At 52.3% G+C, this 21,565-nt stretch overlaps 1 protein-coding gene across 1 annotated transcript in view; it reads right to left on the bottom strand.

The window, feature by feature from the left end:
• ONECUT1 (one cut homeobox 1) overlaps positions 1-10,276 on the bottom strand; it is a 35,558-nt gene extending 25,282 nt beyond the window's left edge. The window contains exon 1 of the mRNA XM_019665693.1: positions 8,750-10,276. Within this exon, the coding sequence (XP_019521238.1) occupies positions 8,750-9,854 (1,105 nt within the window). The 5' untranslated portion in view covers positions 9,855-10,276. The remainder of the gene's footprint in view (positions 1-8,749) is intronic.
• Positions 10,277-21,565: the final 11,289 nt, after the last annotated feature.

A 21,565-nucleotide genomic window follows, 5' to 3' on the forward strand; every position in this document is an offset into this window, starting at 1 on the left:
CCTTTAAAGGATGAATGGATAAAGGAGATGAGGTACTCACGTCTTCACACACACACACACACACACACACACACACACACACACACACACACACACACACACACACACACCTCTACCCCATCTCTACTCCAAGAATCTATTTACTTTAAAAAATATCTTTTAGTTTAACAATGTCTGCAGGCTGGTAATAAAAGCTTTCTGTGAGCCATCTCTCTTTTAACGTCAGGATTAAAACTCAGGAGCTGTTTATTACTTTGGGGTGGGAAAGAACACCAAGTAATTTTGCTAGGAATGCTGAGCAAACTGTACTGAGGTACTCCTGGTTCAGGTTTTCCTCCTAGCAGTCATTTTAATCAGCACTTTCCTCTATTTAATGAGCTTGTAGTGCCATTACATAATCACCCAGCTCACTGGATTAATGATGAAAAGAGGAACTGATTTTTCCAGTTGCATCATCTGAAGTAAATGTTAACTTTCTTTCTGAGTCCTTAGTTAACCGCATTAGTGTGACAAATATGTCTTTGTCTAGCATAAGTAATTAGAATTTAATCACTTTAACTGCATCTTAATTACCCCAAATGAATTGAAAGGACATTTAATAGCAAAGATTAAATTGCCTTAATGAACGATTTTTGTGACTCCATCAATACTTGAATCGCGTTAGCCACTCCTCTCACGCACTTCACCTGCAGTGAGCACGGGGATCACTAGGTGGCGCGCTTCGCTCGTTTATTTATTTAATTTCCCCCCATTGATCTGTTTTTAAGAAGACAACAGGAAAGAAAGCGAAAAGCACATAGTTTATTGTGTTCCTCTGATAACCTCTCTTTGGGACTATGAGATCATCATCAGATGCGAAAAACGAAAGCAGTGATTTCAGAAACTGTCGATTCTGAGTACCCTATGGCATATGCAAAGGAAGATGAAAAACACGTGGATAACTGGAAACATGCGGTGTTTGATGGAACTTGGAAGTTGCCCTCTGGATGATTGCCAATGTACATACCGAGTTTTAGTCAATTTACTATTTTTTAGTGCAGAGTCCTAAAATATGAATAATAGGCAAGCTTTGGAATAGCAAGACAGGCGCTGATGTGAAGCCAAGAAATGTAATAGCTGTGCAAGTGCAGATCAGAAAGACCAATGCCTGAAAGTGTGGGAGGTTTGGGCCTTTGGGCCCTCCTCCAGGCATGGGTCCCAATGGGCCAGTCCTACCCACAGAACACATCTAATGAGATGGGTCTTGCCCATCAATAATTGTTTAAGTGAACAAATGGATAGGGAGACTTGGGCTCCATATCTAGCTCTGTTACTGCCTTAACATTCCCCCTCGCTGTTTCTTCAAAAGAGAGCAATAAAAAAAATCTCTCTTATAAGTAAAAAGGAAATAAGTTTTCATAAGTTACTCTCTTTGAGAGTCCCAGAGGGAAGACACACTCTCTAATTTCAAGGCTTTTATTATGCAGAAACTTTCTAGATTGGCTGTTTATGACAGACAATCAGACATTGCTGCATTTGGGGTCCACTAACCCGGCAGACCTGTACTAGCAATAAAGGCACAGGGTGGCGGGTAAGGGGGTCCTGGTCTTTGAGCTGAGAAAGCTGAGTTCAGGGCATCAGTGATTTCTAGCTATGTTACCACAGGTAAGTTATTTAACCTCATTGTACAGAGAAATGGGGTAAATAATGGTAAGTACCACATACACTAGTGGTTCCCAAACTTTGCTGCACATTAAAATCACCGCAAGCTCTTAAAAATCCCAATGCCTAGGTCATGCCCTAATCCAATTATAGCAGAATATCTAGTGTTGTAGCCAGGCATCATTTCTTTTTTAAAATCCCTAAGTGATTCCAATGTATAGCAAGATTTGGGAGCCACTGGCATAGACAGTGAGTATTAAATGAAAAGCCCTATGTGCCTAGCACAGTACCTGACTAACAGAAAATGTACAGCAGACATAAGCTCCCTCCTTATCAATTGCCGTGGCAAATCCGATGGGTTGTACTTCAGGGTCTGGCTCTGTTCAGCTGTTGTCTTGCCAAATTGTCTCACCTAAAGAAGAAGAACATTTCTAGAACCTAATGTGTTCCAATGTTATGATAATATAACCTCTTTTGGGAGGAACATAGTGTAGATGATTCTATAGCAAGACCCTGTGAGAAAACATAAATTCGTATGTTTGTATCAAAATAATCAGATTGTTTTGTGATTGGTCTAGTTATCTAACCCAATCCTATCACCTCAGGAGGAAAACTAAGCTTCATTAGTATTAACATACTTGTGTTAAAATAAAAACCTTGCAAATCTATTTCTAAATCTAGAAGATGGGAATTTATGATTGTGTACTAAATTTGTTAACATCACAAATAAGTCTTTTCTTTTCAGTGAACTCTGTAAGTCTGACACCTTCCATGTGAAAATAACATGGTTTTTCCTCCTTATTCATCTTATTTAAATAGAGACATAATGAAAATACTGGCTTGTCGAAAAAGTCATGACGCATTTTTGCAATGAAATACAGAAAAAATACATCATGACTTTTCTGACAGCCCAATAGTTTTTAATGAATACTTGTTGAATGCTTTTATCCACAATTATAAGAAATCTATCCTCTAACTACCATGGTTTCAATAAGACTCTCCTTCTGTCGCTGCTCTATGGGACCATTCAATTTTACCAGGAGTGTGGAAATTCTGCTGTTTTAATGGGAACTGAAATGAAACTAGTCACTCTTCATCCAATCAACCCATCAAGGCTCCTTGATTGATTTAAAACATTTAGTTGGTGTTTATTCCGATATGTGGAGTTTACAAAGAGCACTGGGCACTGTTACTTGAAGGGCAAGGCTTTTAACTATGGATTCTGAGGAGCAAGACACTGAGAAACTCCTTTTTAATTACTTACCTTCGTTAGACTTGAGTACTTTCTTACATGGAAATTAACAATACATTTTAGTGATACACTCTGTAGGAACTATTTCTTTGGGTAGCAGCGTCTGTTTGATTAGCTGAATTCACCATGAATGTGGAAATGATGACATCAAAACAGTTCGTGTAACAACCTCCTTAAAGACTTGGTAGATTAGAGATGACTATAGATTTTCCCCAGCATGGATCAAAGGTACTGAATTGAACGTTTTAGCTTAATGATTCAACCCCTGTCACACCCATAGGGACTGAAATTCCGATTTTATAAGCAAGCCCGTGTGCACATGCACTCAGACGCACACAGAAAACTGCAAGAGAGGGAGGAAAAGATCATCCACCCGATCCGCAAGAATAGGTTTGATCTTTTCGATTACTTGACTGTGCCTGTGTATATTTCTGGCGGGGCCCTTATGATTTCTCATAAACTTCAGAATGTTAGCCGTTAGTGTTCGTTTTCTCATCACAACTCTTCAAAGACATTCTAGCCACCTTCCAGAGGTGAAGAGAAACTGGACCAGGCAACAAACCCGCGGGGCCCTGTCCAGGGTCCTGACGCTGCAGCAGGGCTCCAGGCTGCTTGGTCTCCGAACGCCCTTTCACCCACTGCTCACAGATGGAAACAAAGACCTCCAAGCTCAAGGCCTCAGCGCCGCCAGCCTCCTAACTCCTATCAGTTAGCTGAAAGGGGCAATAACAAAACAAAGGAAACGATAATCCGCCCTCACGATCCTACAGCCCCCAGCCCCAACCTCCAAATTTAGACCTCCCAGGGCCACTTTCTCTGCTGTGACCCCACTTTTCTCAAATAAAAACATGCCATTAAAAGTATAATTTGGATGGAAAAACCAAACATGCATCTTCTTTGGATAGATTACAGTTGGGGTGTACTTGCTTGCCCCCCCCATGGCAATTTTGTCTCATTACTGGGGTAATACCCAGGCATTGTTGGGGACCAAGACAGATCCACTAAGTATCCTTTTCTTCCTCCTCTACACCCACTTCCTATAAAAAATAGCCATTGTTTTTGAAATCACTGGGACAATGATGTTCTACAAAACAAAGCCGCAGCATGCATTCCTTTCCTCAGCGGGGTTGAACCACCCAGGCTTGCTGGGCTGGAAGCCCGGAGGCCCACAGGGGGCGCACGCAGCTACCACAGCACAGCCTGTCGGGCTACTTGGAGAAGGTGAGCCCAAATGGAGTGCAGGAGGAGTCCAGCTCCCCGTAGCACGCTGAGGGCTGGAAGCTTGAAGATAAAGAAAGTTGCACTGGGCTTTGAGTCACTTTGCTGCTACAACACAACTTGCTATTCTTGGCACAGTCCGTCCCAAGTGCCAGTTGCAAAACAGCGACTGAAGGCCTGGGTCTCTACTGACCACAGCCTGCCCTGGGCCGGGCGGGTCACTACAGCCCATCTGATGGCCCTCGGAGGACTTCCAAGGCGCTCGGGGCTGGACCCTCTGGCGGAACAGCCAGACACCCTCTGAACAGGCCTCTGGGTTTATCTGTCTTGGCGGCCCTCTCCTCCATGCGCTGACAACAGGGTAGCCACACAATAACTGTCAGGCCTCCTCAAGCCCCAGAAGCAGGTTTCTCCTCCCTCCTTCCCTCCCTCCGCCCCCAGTCAAACCACCTGCATAGTCTTTACTCCACAAGCTCTTTCTCTCCTCACGGGGGTTTGTGCTCCTTAGTGGGGATGACAAGAGGGAACTACAGTATTACATCCTCGAGGGGTCAGACATGGGCTGTGAAAAAGCCCCATGAGAGCCTTCTGGTGATTGTCCCCAAGAGATAGGCCTTTTGGTTTCCTGCTCAGCTGGGGTGTGTGTGTGTGTGGGGGGGATGTCCCAGCCAACTCCCCAGGTGCAAAGCCACCATTCGGCCTGAGGTGGGGGGTGGAGTTCTGCCTGACAACTGGCCAGTTCCTCAGCCACGCCAGGAGGAGGCCACCCCAGGCCTTCGGAGAAGGCACTCCCCACGGGCTTCCAGGCTGCAGAGGTTGGCCGTTCCCCGCCGGCCTTTTGTTCCAGGCTCAGGCGGCTGGGAGCAGCTGCACTGCCTGAGACCCGTCAGGCCCAGACACAGCGTGACGGAACCAGTCTCCTTGGCACCTTCTCCTCCTACTCTTGGACCCAGGCACCCTTCCAGTTCCCGCGTCCCACATGCCCAGTCCTGGCTTTTCTCCCGCCGGGAGTCTTCGAGGATTGGGAAAGTGGAGTTCCCAGAGCCCAGCATGGCACTCCTTCTGCTTGGCTCCCGTGGCCCAGGAAAGCGAGGGGACAGTTGAAATGTCACCCTCAGGGATAAATATTAACAAAAAACAAATGAACTTGCGCGGGGTCCAGTTATCAATCAACCAGGCCCCAAGGCCACTTACAGCAAACACAGCCCAGGTTGGCCGGGGTTGAGACTTTCTCATGGCCACCTCCTGGTCTGATCCGCCGCCCCACCCTACCCCCCTTTCCCCGCCCCTGCCGCTTCCCCCGGGCTCAGGCCCTCGTTCAGGTCGCTCTGGAGCAAAACTGGGACAGGAAGGGGGCGCAGTCCTGGCTTCAGGCACGGGCGGCTCTGCGGCACCGTTTGGAGGTTTCCAGATACCAAGCGGTTCGAATGGCCCAGCACCCACCCCTGACCGAACCCAGGGTCCGCGGTGCTGCGCCAGCTGGTGAGTGCCCGTTGCAGCCTCTTTCTGGGCTGGCAGCTCCCCTACTGTGACCGAAGCCTTCTGGAATCAGAATCTTTAACTGGAAACTAATCTCCTGGAGTCTTCTTAATAGGTGCTCACGTCAGAGGCGGGGCACCCACCTACCTGCACAGCCCAGCTCTCCCACCCCACCTGGGTCGAGATGCGGCGCAAGCCTGGTTGCGCTACACTTTAATGCAGCAGCAAGTATTACATTGAGAGAACATATATTGATTTTTTAAAGGTAGTTAATTTGGTTAGAATTTCCTCCTGTCTCCGGTCTTCCACAAGCCGATGCAATTTCGTAATGAGAAGGCGCCGCCCCAAACACGCTGCCACGTGCGGAGGGCTTGACTTCTCCACAGCACGCTGCGTGGAACCTGGGGTACAGGGAGGGGCATGGAGAAGCCCCTCTTCCACCACCGAGCCATGAAACTGACCTCGGCGGGTCCCAGCCTCACATGGGGTAGGGACTAGGTTGGCGGGTCTTTGAGAGCAAAGCTGCAAGGAGCATCCCTGTGCCTGGGAGGTGGCGATGGGGATGAGACAGCAGTGTCTCACTCACAGCAGCGGCCAACAAGGCCTGCGATCCGTTTTAAATCTCATGCAAAGCCCAGCAGATATCATTTGGAGGGTTCAGGAAACGGCCTCACTCTCATTTATTTTTCTAAATGACAATGTTAACTAGACGGCTCCTTGTTCTTCAGTGACTTAAAAATAGGTCGTGGCTTTTGCAGCGTAATGGGATTGCTCCCGGTTCGCTCCACACCCGCCCTCATCTCAGCCTTCCCACCCCTTTAATTAAGCCAAAGAAAGGAAAATGAAAGAGATGACGCTTCATCCGGGTCTTAGGATGCGGAGTCCTTTTAGGATTTGGCGCCAAACGCATGTCCTACCAGACTCCCCGATTTTCCTTTTTTTTCCCCTCGAGGAAAAGGCCACATACCTCAGGCAAAGAACGACACGCCACGGCTGCTGGGTGCCACGCAGGCGCCCCTTCGATAGCCTCCTAGGTCCTGTGAGCCTCAGCCAGCACGCTGCCCGTGTGCGGGTCGCAGTACTCCGGGTCCCCTTCAACAGCACTGTGGCGCCCACACATGGAGGTCAGAGCACCTCTCTTGCACTGCAGGGCGCTAGGCCGTGTTTCCAGGGCACAGGGATGGGCTCTGAACAGAGCCTGTCAGTCTGTCCTTCCAGGGGGCGAAAGGAAGCAGTGGGCGAGGCGGGTTCCAAGTAAACGCTTTCACCGGGTGGGTTGCGGGTGGCGGGTGGAGGACGGACTTCCTTGGGGGCACCAGTCTATTTCCAACCCCCTTACCGGCCTGTGCGGGCCCTGCCTGGGGAAAAGGTACTGAAGCTGGGCTCAAGGCTGGCACAGGCGTGTGGAAAGGCACTGACCACCTTGGGCGCAGGCAGAGGCAGAGGAGTCAGGGAGAGAGTAGCTGTTTCGCCCACCCGCCCTGGAACTTCAGGTGCCCTTGGGTCTCGGTCAGCCCACGGAGGGGGGGCATATGGTGGCTGCACACAGGGCTAGAGAGTGGAATCGCGGGAGCCCAGGGGGCACACGGTCAATCTCTCTCTTCCTGTGCCCCTACCCCTGGCTTCCCTGCGTGAGCACTTTGCTTGAAGGGAACTAGCGCCGGGCTGGGCTGGAAAAACCTGGAGGGGCAGAGGCTCAACCAGTTCCGCGCCGGCCTGAGCACCCAGACGAGAGGATTGCTTTGGGTCGCATCCGGGCTCGAGTCGCAGGCTCCCGGCACGCCAGCACCTGCTTCCCTCTAGCTTCCCATTGGCCCGCACGAGGTGGGGGAGGGGGCTCTGGCCTCTCGCTTTGATTTTAGACTGCGAAACTGCTTAGTGCCCCCGGCTCTGAGCGGATTGACTGTCTCTCATTCTCCAGGGACGAATTAATGGAGAACGATCAGTTAATTAACAAACCCTCACACCGGCTTTTACCTTTCTCTTCGCCAGGACTCAGGCCAGGGTGCCGGGCTGAGATTGGGAGTTGGGGGGCTTAGGGGGAATGGACCCAGAAGTCAGTCAACTCAACCTAGGTCTCATCAAACCGAGTCTATCCTCGGCTGCCCCGGGCTCTACTTCCCCCAGTGTCCTCCGCCCTCAAAGGTCGCCGAATCCGCGTGAAATCCCCGGTGCGGTTCAGCTTGGTCCCAGCTGCCCCTCCGGTAGTCGGCCCGGCAAAGCCTTGTCCACACCTTTGCCTAGAGAGACGGGGGGAGCTAGGCGCTATGTCTATGCAGCGTCGCCGAGACCTTCTCCGTCAACTTGGAAATGCCCAGGCCTTGGGGTTTCGGGTCCAGAAACCTATGCTCCCAAACCTGGGGGTCATTTCCACATTCCCACCACCCTGCGTGGGGATTCAGACGAAAAATCATGCAGAGCAATAAAACAAAATGCGAAGTACTAAGCGAGTTGGCAGCGAAGGCTGTCCCTGGGCTCGGCTGGCCGCTCCCTTGTTGCTCGGTCGCCCTCACCCGGACCTCGGCCAGGTCTGCCTCCCTTCCCAGTCTACAGGCGGTTACAAGCGCAGAGTGTGTGCTATATCTTACACACAGTCCGCGCCGCACACCCACCGTCCCGCGGCTTCAGAATCTTTTTCCAGAACACTGGGCTCCCCGACTCCCGCCCCGTGCCAATAAAGTGAGTGCGGAGGGGGTCACCGCAGAGAGTTCAGCCAAACATTGGCAGACAGCTCCAGCCCAGCGCCCGGGTACGTGCCAGGGGTACTAGCGGGCAGCACCTGCGCGCAGTTTCACGCACGCGTTGCCTCCCTCTCCTCAAACCCCGAGCGCCCAACGGAGAAGAGGACGCACAGACGGTGTCCCGCCAGGTGCGAGGGACATGAGAGCTTCCAGTGCTGTCTCTGAGCACAAATGCGCCTCGCAGTCGCCGAGGCCGCGCCACTCAGCTCCCGAGCCTTTCCCAGCCCAACGCACTAAGTCCTGGAGGAGTTGGTCTGCTTCCTGGAGCCGTGTGCTGGCTCTTTCAGGCCCAAGGACCCCTCTCTCGTGGAAAAGAGTACGGAGTGAAGCGGTCCCAGCCCTCTCGCCTTCCCTCCCTCCGGTCCCTTGCTTCTCCATCCCTTCTGTCTCCGCGCGCCCAGCTCGTGACCTGGCTCACCTGCTAAGCGGAGGGCAGACATGCGCTGGAACTCTGGCTCCTGCAGCCACTTCCACATCCTCCGGAAGGTCTCACGGCCGGACTTGAGTTTGCTCCAAGGTTTGGGGTTACGCAGCAGGTCCGAGAGAGTCCCTTGGGAGCGGCAGAGCACCCTCTGCGCGAAGATGGCCTGTGGGATGCTGTAGCGCTTGAGCTCGGTGGTGATACGCTGCGCCACCTCTTTGGTATTGATCTCTTCCATCTGCCCTGAATTACTTCCATTGCTGACCTGAGCGCCGGTCACGGAAGGGTTGGGCTCCCGGGCTGTGCCTAGGAGCTGCCCGTGGCCCTGGGCGTTCAGGTGGGCGTGGGGGTGGTGCGGAGGAAGGCCGTTGATGGGCACCATGCCGGCCGAGGTGGGCGTGAGGTGTTGATCCCCGTGACGGCCAAGCATGGCGGGGTGGTGGGCTTCGAAGCCATTGGGGGTAAGCATCTTGTCGGTGGGCATGGCGGCGCCCGGGTGGGCATAGTGGGGGAGCCCTTGCTGGGAGTTGTGGATGCTGCCCAGACCGGAGCCGGAGAGGGGCGAGAGGCTCTGGCCCATGCCAGCCACGTCCTTGTGGTAGGGGGTATAGAGGTTATTCATGGAGGCCAGTCCGCGCTCGTCCCGCATGAGCGTGAAGCTACCGCTAACATTGCCCGCCAGGCGCTGGTGGTGGTGCGGGTGGTGGTGGTGATGGTGGTGGTGGTGATGGTGGGGGAACTTGTCCGAGACGGTGGAGATGGGCGGCAGCGGCTGTAGAGGGGTTAAGGTGGTGTAGGTCGTGGGCATGCTCATACCTGGGGGAGTCTCGCAGGCCATGGTCATAGTGGGGTGCAGGGGGCCGGCCAGGCTGTGCTCAGGGGCCCGGTGGTGGTGGTGGTAATCGCCGCCGCCGCCGCCGCCGTCCAGCAGGGACGCCATACCCATGGAGCGCGGGTGCGCGGGGGGCAGGTGGCTGCCGCGGTGAGCCACGGAGCTTCGCGCGTGGGGGCTGCCGCCCAGCAGGTCGGCAGGGGCGGGCACCGGCTCATGGCTCACCCCGTGCAGCTCGCCGATCGCCTCCATGGTCAGCTGCGCATTCATCGTGATCCGGGCGAGCGGGCGGCGGACACAACATCGATGAGGCCGGGCAGAGGCGGCAAAGGGCTCACGGAGTCCGGTCTTCACATCCGCTGCTGGCGACTGTTGCCTTCTTTCCTTCCTCTCACTGTGGGGCTCTGTCTCCCTCTGTGTGTCTAGCCTTCCCTCTTGCCCCCACCTTTCCCTCTGCGTCCTCGGCTTTTTTTTTTTAATATTAATTTCCAAAAAGGATCCGCGCCGTTGGGTGAGCGCGGTGTCCCCAGCCCCCTCGTTCCCGGTCCCCTCTCGCCCCTCTCCTTATTAGAATTGTGAGGCCCCCGGCTCTCCTGATGCAGCCCACGCGCCTTCCGCGGCTGGTGCCTGCCCGCGCCGCTGGCCAGCTCGAGCCATGGCTCGGTTACTGTTGCAGACTCTGTGGCCGCGGTTCCTCCGTTGCCGCCGCCGCCGCCGCCGCCGCCGTAGCTGCCGCGGCCCGCCCTCACGCCGGCTGGGAGCAGCGCGCAGGCGCGTGGCTCGGCCCCGCCCCCTCGGCCCCCGCGCGCGCGGTCCGTGACGTCCCCTTACAAATGTAGGAGGGGGCCCCAGCGCCTTGCCAGCGGCGCGGGGTGGCCGGGTTTGCGGCGCGCACCTGGGAAGGCCCAGCGTAGAGAACCACCTGGGGCAGCCACCGCAACCCCAGGAGACTTGCGCCCTTGTCCGCTCCCTGGGTTGGGTGGGCTCTCTTCCCAGTCCCAGGCAGTACTTGCCGGGCTTCCATCCTTGGTGGTGCGCTATGCCTGGGGAGCTGTCACCCCTCTCTCTCTCTCTCTCTCTCTCTCTCTCTCTCTCTCTCGAGGTATTATTTGAACCTCAACCTTCAACCTCCTCTCTCATCTGGTTGCTGTAATTGAGGGACTGTCTCTCTCTCTCGAGTTGCTGCCTCCGGGCGCAGGTTGCCCGGTATGCTGAGGACTGTGTCATCACCCCTTCCACCCTGGCCCGCTAGGCTTTATTTCCCGGAGGGCTTCTGGGAGTCCGCGTTCTCCCCATCCTAAGGTGCTTGGCCTTTTTGTAGGGGGAGGGGAACAAATATCTTAAAGGCCTTGGGCAGCTGGGTGGCTGTTGACCCAGCAACCTCAGTCCTCCCTGATAATTCTCTGCCCACCCCTCCTCTTCCATGCTCTGGAGAGAGGAGCGCTCAGTGCCAAGAGTCCCTGCCCGGGCCATACCTCGCTGTGTCCCGCCGCCTGGGTCCTCTGGCTCAGCTGACAATTAAGGCGGCGCGCCGGCTTCGCCTGTGACTCGTGTGTGTGTGTGTGTGTGTGTGTGTGTGTGTGTGTTGGGGGCGGGGAGTGCCCTCGTGGGTTCCCATGTTAACTTCTGGGTGCTGGTGGGGCTGACGAGGCTCTCTCCGTTCCTGCGGGTCCTCCATGGCCCTCCTGGTAAAGCACCCAGAAGCCACTGCTTGCGGGAAGGACTGACGCCGGCAGGGTGGACCAGTCGCGCCGGTCTCCGCTTGGCCCATAGGGACGCCCTCTTCCCGGCGTCCCCGCGAGAAGCCTCCAGATTTGAAAATCAATTCAGCTTCGGGTGTAATTGTCCGCTTCTCACAATCAACGCTCCAATCCAGAATCGAACATGGTCCTTGAGCCTGGTGGGGACGCGTGGGGCGGCCCCCAGTGTGGGACGTACACCCGGCCGCCACATGCCGGGGCTTTCTTTCATTTACAAAAGAAAGGGAAAAAAAAATCTGTAACAAAAGGCAGAGCCGTGTCCGCTTAGGTGCTTTCATCCCTCAGAGAAAGGACAGATGTGTCCATTGTCAGTCCCTTGGCAGTTACGACCGGGTCAGCGCCAAGCCTGGGCCCCGGGCGGGTGGTGGTCACAATGGGACACTGCTTCTCAGAGCTTGGTTTCTAGGCCCAGATATGAAACAAAGTGTGTGTGGCCTGCACTGCGCCAAACTCAGACTGTACGTTCCTTTGCTGGGACACCTGGGCAGAACTCACCAGTGGTGTATCTCCTGGAAATGTTCCCAGACCCTAGGAGAGGCCAGAGCTGGGTGGTGCTAATAGTGGTGGCTGGGTCCCTTTAGGCAAAAGCCTGGGCAGGCTCACCTTTGAAGGAAACTTCCCGCCAGCTAAGGCATGAGTAGGCCCATCTCTTTGCCCAGGTCCCTGTCACCACCAGGGCAACATCATGATCCAGGTAGATCAGGCCCAGTGGGTACAGTCAACCTGGCTTCCTTGAAAGTGGTCAAGTCCTGGGATTAGTTAATCTGGCTGGTTTCATCATCAGAGACACTCTTATCTTGTCCAAACAATGTCTATGGAGGCCCTGGAAATGGGAATCCATTTCAGTGGACTTAGCATCTACTTGCACAGTGAACATTTAGGAATTTGAGGCTCTCAGAGAGGAAAAGATCTTTGGGGGGGGGGAATACACTGACATAAAGGAACTCGGAAAACAAAATTACTCTATTTGAACTTTTATCTACATTTATCTATTCATACACACAAGCATAAAACATTTTACGCCTAGTGGATCATAATATGTTGGTGGGAAGCTGCATCCTTGTTTCTTTATTGTTTCTGTTCTCTTTTGTTACAGCATAGGGCACATGGCTTTCATATGAAACCAAACAATGGGTTAAAGTAGCAGGAAGCCTTTGAGTTAAACTGTCTTCCCCTCCTCTCCAATATTTTAATCCCCCTGGAAATGATTGATTTGCTCTTATGACAACTCTCTTCCCAAAAGGCAGTTTGTTAAAGAAAGAAGTAAATACCACCGAGTACACAAATTGTTTATGGTTTTCTCTTTGTGTAACTAATTAGGGACTTGATCCTGGAAACCCACCTTCATGCAAGGCTTCTGCCTGAGCCCCTGGAGTCTACCTGAAGAGGGCTGGGATCAGATGAACTCAAATCCCCTACCCCCCTTATGAAAAGGGGGACTGGTTTGGTGTTGGTCCCTAAAGGAAAAGTCAAAGATAAGATCTGGATCAGTATTTTACATGTTGGGCTAATAGGTATGCACAACTTGCTTTAGTTTGCAAATCTCCCTAATCTTTCCTGGCTATTCATGCCTTTTATTTAACCATTGCTTTCCTGTAGTTGACTGAATTGCAGTGATTTATCAGAAACATTTTATTCTTACTCAACTTCTTGGAAAATTTTCCTATACTAAGGACGTATGATGGGTGGGCAGGATTCTCTTAGGCCTAGTTAAGGTGAATGGGCTTGTGTATGAGCGTGTGGGAGGGACACTAGACAGATTGTCAACTGCTGGAGGGGGGGGGCGCTTTATGTCATTTTGTACCTCTCCTCCCTTTCCCCTTCTAGTGCCCAGCACAGTTCCTGGCATCCATCAGATGCACTTGGGGAGAATGAAAGAATTAGAGCCCAAGGAGGGGGTCCCTTGAAACTACTTGGATGGTCAAGTATATTACAGGATGCTGTGCAATTCTTTATAACAGCCAACAAGTTTTTTTGGGGGGGTGTGTGTCTCATTGTCACCTGGTTATATTTTGAGGAGCTATAGGGACTTTAAAAAAATAATTTCATTCCTCACCACAAAATTACATACATGTATATATATATACTTTGAAAAGGTAAATAAGACTATCGACTTGATGCTTATTGCTGGCAATATGTTCATTGTGGAAACAAGGATTTCAGACTGTTTATTTTGTAGATGTTGAGGTGGTGATGTTGGTCGGACAGGTACAATCTTTCCTATGCTGGGTGGGCTAGAGCTTGTCAGGTGACCCCACTAAGCTTAGAAAACAGAATGAAAATAAGGCCATTCCTCCAAATGCTGGTCTGAAAACAAAAGCTTTTTGGAGAACCTTCCTTCAGTTTCATAGTTACTGTTTTATTTCTCTTTGTGAATAATGGAGAGGTTACATGGCCCAGTCCTAGTTGTCAGGACCATCCCAAAGAAATATCCCTAGCCCCTGTGAGACATCAGATGTTTACTTCCCATTTGTTGACCACACAAACAGCAAGCCTGGGCATCAGGGCAAATCTTCCCACTCAGGGCTCCAGTGGGAAGCTGACTAGTTGGGCTAGAGCCTCAGAAGATAACTTACCAGTGTTTCTGATACCTGCAGCAAATCTAGACTTAAACTCCTGGTGGGGAACTATTTCTCTGGTGTCTGGCAATAGTATACTGGTCACAACTTGATAACTATGGGGTGAAGGATTGGGTTGTAGGTACTTTCTGCCAGGCTCTCTTGTCTTCCTCCCACTTCTGCAGAAATTTTATTCAGAAAATTGCTGTTGGCTTAGACTAGAACACCAAGAAATTCAGAAAGGGGTGGTCTGGTGATTCACTATTGAAAACCATTTTTAAAAATTAGCCAATAAATTCTCTATGCTCTCTGGAGGCCAAGGAAGTGGTAACCAATTATTCTAACCCTCTTTGTCAATCTTTGATCTTCTATGTAGCATATAATCTTTATTCACCTGTTCTGTAAATTTTTTTCCTTCTTCACCTAAATTATGGTTTTTTGCCCATGACAAAATATATATATTTTTACTCTGTATTTTTGCACTCTCCTTTCTGCAAAATCTCCTACCCACCACCTCCAAAACCCAAGGAGAAAATGCTCTGGTGAAGGGCTCTTGATAGCTGGTGCCAACCTCAGCTGACTCCGTTTTCCAGGAGATGCAGCAGTCGGCCGGAGCAGCGGGGCCAGAACGTCAGACCTCTCGGCGAGCATCTCCAGTTACTTCCTCTCTTGGGTCACCCGATAAACCAGAGGCGGCTCTCTTGGGTTTAAATCTGTTCCGGCGGTCCCTAATTTTGGCGAGGGCTTTTCAAGGCCTCAGGCCAACCGCGCTGAAAGTAGAAGGGGTGTCTTAATGCTGTGGGGCTGCGGGAGCGCTCCAAGGCTGCCTGGTGACGCTCTGGCGGTAGAACCCTGCGCTGGATTCCTCAGCTAGTTCGATTCTGGGGGAGTTGGTCTTCTCTTGCCAACCTTTCAGTGGATTTTCTTTATTGGATTTATCTTTATATCGTTGACTTATCTTACATAGGAGACCTGCCCAGGCCGCGAGGGGCGGTGAATTTTCCAGATTTGGGGTGGTGGTTAAGGTGCCTCCCATCTGGGGCTCTGCTCTGGATTAGGCGCGCGCGCGAGGGTAGAGTGCCAGGGCTGGGAACTGGGAGGACAGGGCAAGGGGCAAGGGGCCCTCGCGCTGGTGGTGTTCTGAGGGACCCAAGGTGGGGAAAGCTCAGAGCAAAGAGGGCGGGCAGGTGCCAAAGTAGGCTCGTGACGGTCTCCAGGTTCACCATCCTTCCGCCCTGCAGGACCGAAAGGGTGGAAGTCGTGAGTCGCGGCCCAGCCGGGAGCCTCAGGCCAGCTGAGCGTGGACCAGTCCTCCCCACCCCCACCCCCGGGCGGACTGCGGGCTCTGTGGCCGGGCGTGCGGCCCACTTGGCGAGCTCGTCCGCAGCTTCGCTGGATAGTGCCGACCTGGGCCCGAGAGCTGCTGCACTTGGGAAGGAAAACTCTTTAAACAAATCATTTTGGTGTCTAATCAATTAGTGTTTACGCAGTCAAGTACCATAGATTTAACAGAATAATCGTTACCGCCCTTGTCTTTATTTGACCCGCAGACACCTAGAAGATTTAAAAATGAAACGCCGGTATTCCGGGCTCCCCCCACCTTGCCCGCGCCTCCCTTCTGGCCTGCTCGGCCCCCGCCGGCCTTTTGTTTCCTCCAGGTCGTGCCTCCTCTTTCTCTCATTTCCTTCGTCTCTCCTTTCCACTTCACACTTTCCACACACGTCCTTCTTTTCTTGCCCATACGGCCCTGTCCGCCTTGCATGTCTCAGCCTCCTCATCCCATCACCCGCGAGGCTGGCAGCCTCTGGGTGTGGGATTTTTCCGGCTCTGGGCGAGCGCGCCTGCCCTTTGGCCCGAGCGCCATCCCGGCGCAGGATTATAGAGTCGTCCAGGACCCAGAAGTCTTTTCCCGGGACCCTCACCCTCTAACCCTGATGCTCACCCTCTCGCACCTGCCCGAACTGTGCAAGACTCAAGGGGTTTTGTGTGTGCCCTTTTGCTTCGGTGGAGCTCGAAAAAGATCTTCACCTGCCGGCGGGGCTGCGTGCCTCGCGGGGTCTTGCCCTATAAATGCGGTGACCCAGGGCGCAGGACTGGTAATGAGAAGAAAAGATGAGGGTGCGGTCTTGTTCTCCAAACCCCCAACGCAGGGCGAGGAGGCCATGCCTGCAGGTGGCGGTGTCCCTGGGGACAGACGTTTGGGAGACGTGTGTTGCCTCCGAGGCACACTTCTCTGGGCCCGGCCAACGACCAAGGTCTATGGGTCGGGGTCGGGAGGGTCCCCAGGCGCTCGTGAATAGCTGCTCCAGTGTCTCCCTCCCCACCTCTTTTCTTTATTCAGACTGTGAGTGGACGTGTGTGCATGTAGTTATGTAGGGGCTCCGGCTATGTGCCCTGCCTTGCCTCAGGTTACCAAGGCTGGGATGTGGGGGCCCTCCCCTCCAATTCCTAGGTGGAGACCCAAGAGGGCTGTAGGGATGGTCATCAGGGACAAGGAATCTGCAGGCGGGGCTCGGAAGCTGTGGGGCACAGTAAAGGATTTTGAAGAGCCCAGGTGGCCAGAACAGCTTTACCTCTCAATTTCTGTAATCATCATTTAACCCAGAAGAGAGGTCGCGCTTGACACAACTAAGTAGTGTGGCTGTGATTGTAAACGGGGGAAGTAAGAGTGAGCTGGAGGTGAAGCAACTCCCCGTCCCCACACTGCCAGAACCTGGTGGCTGCGGTTGCCCCAAACCGAGCCTGGATGGTCAGGCTCCTGGAACTGCCTCACAGTCTAGAGGCTCAGGCACTCACCTGAGAAACTTTGCTCTCAACAATAGATGATTATAATGTACTTGACTAATGCCTGTATTTTCCTGTTTAACATTCATTAATCCAAAGTAACAAAAAAATCAATATTGCTAACAATATCGCAAACAAATCCTAGTCTCGCTCACACAAAAACCTCATCAGATTTTCAGTCACTCCTACCCACTTAAGTTTTGCTATTTCTCCTAGCCTACTGGTAGCTCTTGGCTAGCCTGAGATCCGGTCCTGGCTATAGACAGCCTTTCTCTAATATATATATCTCTAATATATATATATATATATATAAAACTGCTGGTGGGGGCAAGGGGTGGGGTGGGATCTGGGACCCTCCAAATCCCAGCTTCCTCCCTGCACTGAGGCCCTTTGAGGGCACCAAATTTACCTGAAACTCCTTTCCTTTCTGCACCAGCAAATGCCCAAAGTCACTATTCAGTAACTGGATTTTGTTGTTTTTCCATCTCTAACAAAACCCCCAAATGGCAGTGCCCAGCCTCTCCCAAGGCTGGAGATTCTCCACTCTGCTATCCCAGTCATTCTGCCCCATCTTTCCACCCAAAGCTAATTGCAGCCAGCTATTCTTTTGGGGGTTTATTCTGATTCTGATTATTTAAAATTTTTGGTGTTTCCACCTGGAAAGAAGAAACCAGAGGGGCTGGCTAATGAAGGAACTTAGGTTTGCAAAACACTGTAAATAATTTAGTATTGTATTTCAAGGGAAAAAAATAGCTTTCTTAAATCATCCCTGCAATATAAATTGCAGACTTACAGTATGGTCCTGGTAAGTCTAAATTTTTAAAGGAGCAATATTCAAAGAGACATAGATGTCTGTATTAATTATTTATTCGCTGGTGCCTTCCTTCGTTTCTAACTTATTATTAATTAGGCGCCTCTAGTCTTTCGCAGAGCGCTCCACCGAGCCGGTTGCAGCTTTAAATATGAATTAAAAGCAAATCCAAGCTACTGTAATGCGAAAATTATTCCGTGTCTTGCATGGCAGAGATGAATAGCTGCGTGGATCAATACCGTGAAACTGGGCTCCCAACGACAGGGTTATTGATAGCTTATATTAATGATGTTAATGATGGAAAAAGGAAAACAACGGCCCACCCGACTTAGAAACTTTTTAGCCGCTGAAACCCCGCAATAAAAACGGGAAGGGGGCAGGAATCGGGCTTAAGTGTAATAAGAAAATTATTTATGAAACCGGATAAATGACTTCAGAGCCTTGATGCATTTGAACCTAACGCTCTCGGCTCCTGGCGGCCCCGGCTCCAGCTGGGGAGACCACGAAAACCCCAAGCCGCTGGGAGCTGGGGGGCGGAGGGCACTCCCCCCGCCTCAGCAGCCTCCGGTTTGCCGCCGCCTTCCGTGGTCCCCCCCCCTCCCACCCCCCCCCCCCGTCCCGGGAGAGCCCTCTGGGGCGATGGTCGCAGCACTTTTGGAAGTTATTGGAATGGGGCAGGTGCGAGGCCGGTCCCTGCTGTCCAGGCGTGGACAGTAAGGCCGTCGGCGAGGCCCGGCAGCCTGGACTTTGGCTCGATTTCTTCACTGCTTCTCTTGGCACCCGCTCTCGGAGAGAAGTCAAATGCTTCGGGCTTGAGTCGGGGCACAGGTCTGGCTCTGCACTGTCGCCTTTGCTCCTCTGGCCCAGCCTCTCAGGATCCCCCCCAAATACAAACGAGTGGCTGGTTTGTGGAACGCGGAAGCCTTGGATGAAGAGAAACTGCTCTAAACAGGGCAAACTCCCACTTTCCTCTTCCGTGCCTCTGCGAGGTCTTTAGCAGGCACCGGGGTAACTGGCGGGATCCTCGAGGCTTGGTTTCCTTCGCTTGCGGAGGGGAAGAGCGCGCTGCTTTGGGCCCCATCCACGCGCAATTCAGCCTAGGCGCCTCCCCTTTCCCCTGCTGCTCCCAAATATCGACCCACATTCTCTTTCTCTCTAGCCGAGGGCCACGGAGTGGCGGGGGGTGGGGTGCGGTAGCGAAAGGTTAACTACTGACCCTGGTGGACAGCGGGAAAGGTCATAGCCCCAGGGTCACTCGAAGGCCCAAGGTTCCTTCCCCCTGTGCCGGGCTTTGAGGAATCAGGTCCCTTCCCCCAACCAGGGTCCACCGAGGAGGCGCAGAGGAGTTAGGGGAGGGCGACCCCTGCCAGCCACCGAGTGGTGAGGGGGTGTCGGCGGATGCTAGGGTAGCGGGTAGGTCCCTGCCTGACTTGGCGGTCAGGCGTCCTGTGTATAGTCTTTGGGGTTGGAGTAGGAAGTTGGGGAGCTTTTAATTTGTGCTCAGGACTGTCATTTGTTCTACGTTTAAGGAGGGAGGAGAAGCCACCCGGAGCTGAAGGAAAAGGCCCAGGTAGTCTACCAGGACAATCACAATTTCCCTCCGATGGATGGATCATTTTGTATTTTTTCTTTATTAGGTTTTTTTAAAATCCGTTTTTCCTCTTTCTTTTCTTTCCTTCCTCTCCTTCACCATCCGTTTCCCTTTCTTTTATTTCTTTCTCTCTTCCTTCCTTCCATTTTTTCTTTCCTCTCCACCACTCCTTTCTTATTTTCTCCTTCCTCACCCTTCTTCCCTCCCTCTTTTTCTTTTTCTCTCCACCTCTTTTCTTCCCTGTAACTTTCTTCCTTCATTCCCTCACTCCCATCCCCCTTCCCCCCCTTTTATAGGTAGGTGGAGGACTGGCCCACCCCTCTGTACCTCAAGACTACCCATGGAAAGTGCCAACTCCATTTGGCATTGACATAAAATAATCTTGTTTTTGAAAGAGGAAAGAGGCGAGTGAGCACCAAAATGCGGAGGGAGCATCGGCGTCTTTGGGCCCTTTCGCAGGTAACTGGCTCCCCCGACACTACTCAGCTGAGTCTTTGCAGCAGTGGGTGTTGGGGTGACTCAGGGTGGTGCCCCTTTCTTGAGTTTGGGGCTCAGTAAATCTGGAGAGTGACCTCCTCTTAGCTAAAGTCCTCCACGGCCGCCATCTGTGCCCCTGACATCAGCAATATTTTTGAGTTGTTGTTTTGTTTTTATTTATTTGATTTTATTTTGAAAATAAAAGTTTAAACAAAGTGAATTTCTGAGGCCACAGTTCCTAAAAGTGCCAGCTGAGCCTTAAATCTGTGCTAGGACACCAGAAGCGGCCAGTTGAAATCATTACCTAGATAATTAGACAAAAACTGAACTTCTGCTATCCAGCAAGAGTCCCTTTCAGCTATCTGGCTTCAAAGTCTACAATCAACTACAGTACAAGTTTCAGATAAGCGCAGCTGTAGACACAGCTTTAAAGCTACACAACATACCAGCAAAGGCCCCTCCTCAGAAAGGAACACAACAGACACTGCACAAAATCACTTGATTCTGGAAAAAAAAATCAATATCGAAATTAGGTTTATTGTCTGCTTATATGATTAAAAATGACAAAGTGTTGCCTTTTATTTTCATAAAAAGACAGAAGGCTGAACAAAATAATTTACTATCGAGCTCTGCTCGTTTCATTTGCCTGGCAAAACCTGGAGGAATCTAAGGGCGGTTGGGAAGTGCAGTGGCTGAGCCAGGGGCCCCTTGTGCGGGGGTGCGCTTGCCATCCGAGATGTGTGCAGTTGTGTGTTGGGGAATACATTTCCTAATCTCCAGCCTGCAGCAATGCTGGTCCAGCTGGGTGGTTCTCAGTTCTGCCACGTTCCACAGAAATGCTGATCGATCTGTCCCCTTGTTCCTTCTCTAACTCAAACCCAGGTCCCAGGTCTTGTTCCCCCAAATAACTCAGGATGCTGCGGCAGTAGTGGTTGCACGAATCCAGCAGCGTCAGAGCCTTCCTGGCTCGCCGGCTTGCTCAGGCGCAGCCTCCTAGACCCTCATCCAGCCACCCTGGATCTTGGATCCTACGAATACTGCCTCCTTTCCTGTGTGTGTGTGTGTGTGTGGTGGTGGTGGGGCACTGCTTGACCCGGATCAGGCTCCCTTCCCCGGAAAGCTCGCGGGGTTCCAGGATCTGGGCTGCAATCAGGAAAATGGGGATTCCTAAACCTTTGTGGGTTGGATTCTTCAATTGTAGCAGGCGGTGCGCGCATTCGAAGAATGCGACTGCATTGGGCGCCTACTGGTTACACCAACGCCGGGGGGTAATTTATCTATGTTAAAAACAAAAAGGAAAACCAAAAAAATCTACCGTGTGAATTTCATCTTAAACTCTCCTCTCCCATCCTTTCACCCCCGCCCCCACCAAGCCGAGTTAGAATCTACCCTCATTTCTCGGCTGCTGCCCTTCGGCGAGAGCCCAGCGTTATCCGTTCACTGCCTTGTTCTAGAACAAAGTGGCTCCGAAACGCGGAAGGGTTCATGGAGCGCGGCCTGCGAGATAGTGCAAATATCTTCACGCACACTTAACAGCATCATTAGGAAAATAACTACCAAGCCGGGTCCTTCAGAGACCCTACAAGCACCTTCTGATATAGAGCTGGCGCTGTCTCGCCAGTGCACATGCCGCGGACTCATTTGTTAAAGTCATTAATTGGTCCTCCTTTTATTCTGGAACCGTGAGGGCTTATCTCCTGGTGGTTACGGAAATGAAACCCAACCAAACCATCTCCTCCACGGATTCCCTTGGGCATGGCTCCTCCAAGGTCGTCCTGGCCTCTTCTTGGGCCCGATGGCTTAAGGAGAAGAGGAGTGGAGTCCTTATTACTTGAAAAGCTGACAGGCCACGACGCCGGGCTAGCAATGGTCCAGTTCCAGCAGCTCGGCTGCCGCCCGCTATCGGGCTCAAAGCCTTTCTCTTCGTCCTTGTTGTGTGAGGCCAGCGCACCCTCAAGTCGGTGCACCTTTCCCGGAGGCGCAGGGTGGGAGGAGGTGAG

This window comes from Hipposideros armiger, unplaced genomic scaffold (genome assembly GCF_001890085.2).
Source record: "Hipposideros armiger isolate ML-2016 unplaced genomic scaffold, ASM189008v1 scaffold_12, whole genome shotgun sequence".
In the NCBI taxonomy this organism is placed as follows: domain Eukaryota; kingdom Metazoa; phylum Chordata; class Mammalia; order Chiroptera; family Hipposideridae; genus Hipposideros; species Hipposideros armiger.